General features: G+C 30.1%; 1 protein-coding gene across 1 annotated transcript in view; it reads right to left on the minus strand.

Annotated features, from left to right (window-relative positions):
- The window catches only part of LOC109125487 (RNA-directed DNA polymerase homolog), a gene marked incomplete at its 5' end in the record, with an annotated part of 964 nt that continues 723 nt past the window's right edge, over positions 1,537 to 1,777 (minus strand). The window contains one exon of the mRNA XM_019227127.1: positions 1,537 to 1,548. Within this exon, the coding sequence (XP_019082672.1) occupies positions 1,537 to 1,548 (12 nt within the window). The remainder of the gene's footprint in view (positions 1,549 to 1,777) is intronic.

Below are 1,777 nucleotides of genomic sequence, written 5' to 3' on the forward strand. Positions count from 1 at the left end.
TAAGAAACTCACAAATCTCACCAAAAATCTCAAGAACTCTCTTTTTCATCTTTTTCTAACAAAAACGTTAAACGGCGACAAGAGAAATTTCCCAAAATCCTTATGGTCGACAAAACACTTAAATACCTCGGTTTAGTGGTTTTTCCTAAACCAAACTGGTCCAAATCGATAATTAAATCGAACTGGTCGAAACCAGAAGACATTGGTGTCGACCGACAGTCGATCGACACCCTTCTCCAAAATGCACAGTTTTGGTTCACAGGTGTTACACTCTTACTCCATCTCTGTTTAATGGAGAAACAACTTACCACCACTATCTAATCTGGTTGCCCCGTCTTCGATGAACAATGCGATATTCTCGTTCCGGTGATATTCGTCTCGCTCCGACCATGATTTCGTAGAGTCTAGGAATATGTCTATCGCTTGACCATATTCTGATGGACTAATTAATTGTCTATCGTTGGCACTTCCGATGGACTATTTAATTTTGTTACTTGTTGTCCATTTGTGCAGATATGAAAATGTCTATCGTTTTTATTTGTTTTTGTCTATCCGTTCTGAAATCAGTTCAATATCTTCTTCTTCTTTTTTGCATTTTGATGGACAATTTAATCATGTTTCGATGTCCTGAATATCATGTTATCTCTTTTTGTCTATCTATATTCGGCTTCTGTCTATTTATTTTGATGTAGTGAATTGATGGACTAATATATGATAGACATAGACATGTTCTCAAACTATTTAATTAACAAAGATGGACAAGATTGTGTTATACTATATAGACTAAATATAATATAACATGACGGACAAAAATTAATATGACGGACACAAACATGTCCTCACACTGTATAATTACAAAGATGGACATGTGCTCAATTATAGACTCGATAGACTATAATAGGATAGACAATATAGTACAACATGATCTTGTCCATCTTCGTTAATTTATAGTTTGAGAAGATGTTCATGTCTGTCATATTTCAATATCAATAGCTTCCAAGCAAGGAAAAATTTAAATCCTAATCCCAAATCCAATCAGTTCTCTTCTTCATTCATCCTTCTTCTCCCATATTTTATTGTTTTGATTCAAACATATTTTCCAACAAATGAAAGAGATAAATGTCTAGTGTCTACCATTAATGTTCTCTTTCTCCCAGCCGTAGAAAAAACATCCTATCATAATTCAAACTCTATCTCAATAATTATTGTTTTTGTTATTTTTCTATTTTACTTTTGTAAGAGTATTTTAGTCTTTTTATAATGCCACAAAAATAGAAAATGGCATTTTTAATAAGCTAAAACCGAAACTGGCATTTTTCATAACTTGAGTTTTGAAAATGGTAGATCCAACAAAAATCCCATTTTATAACTTAGAAAATGAGCTTAGGTTCAAAAAAATCATTCTAACAAATCATTCTAATCAAATATATTGATAAAATTATCTAATTTTATTTTAACTAATAACCATAATAGACGTGCATATGTTTAAATTGTATATACTTCAATATTACTGAACAAATCTTTTTATTAAAGTCTTTACACAGCTATCTAATATGTGACGGCAACAAAAATTCATTTTTGATTATTGATGATGACAAAAATCAATTTTTAAATTAATGATGTTGTAACGTTTAATTTTTGGTTATTTGTTTTTCTAAATATTATATCTGGATTTTAAATAGTACATGTAATAAAATCATTCCACATATATAAGGAAATTGGTGATTACAGGTTTATAACCAATGATAAAACTGAATATATATATATATATATATAT

This window comes from Camelina sativa, chromosome 7 (assembly GCF_000633955.1).
Source record: "Camelina sativa cultivar DH55 chromosome 7, Cs, whole genome shotgun sequence".
NCBI lineage: Eukaryota > Viridiplantae > Streptophyta > Magnoliopsida > Brassicales > Brassicaceae > Camelina > Camelina sativa.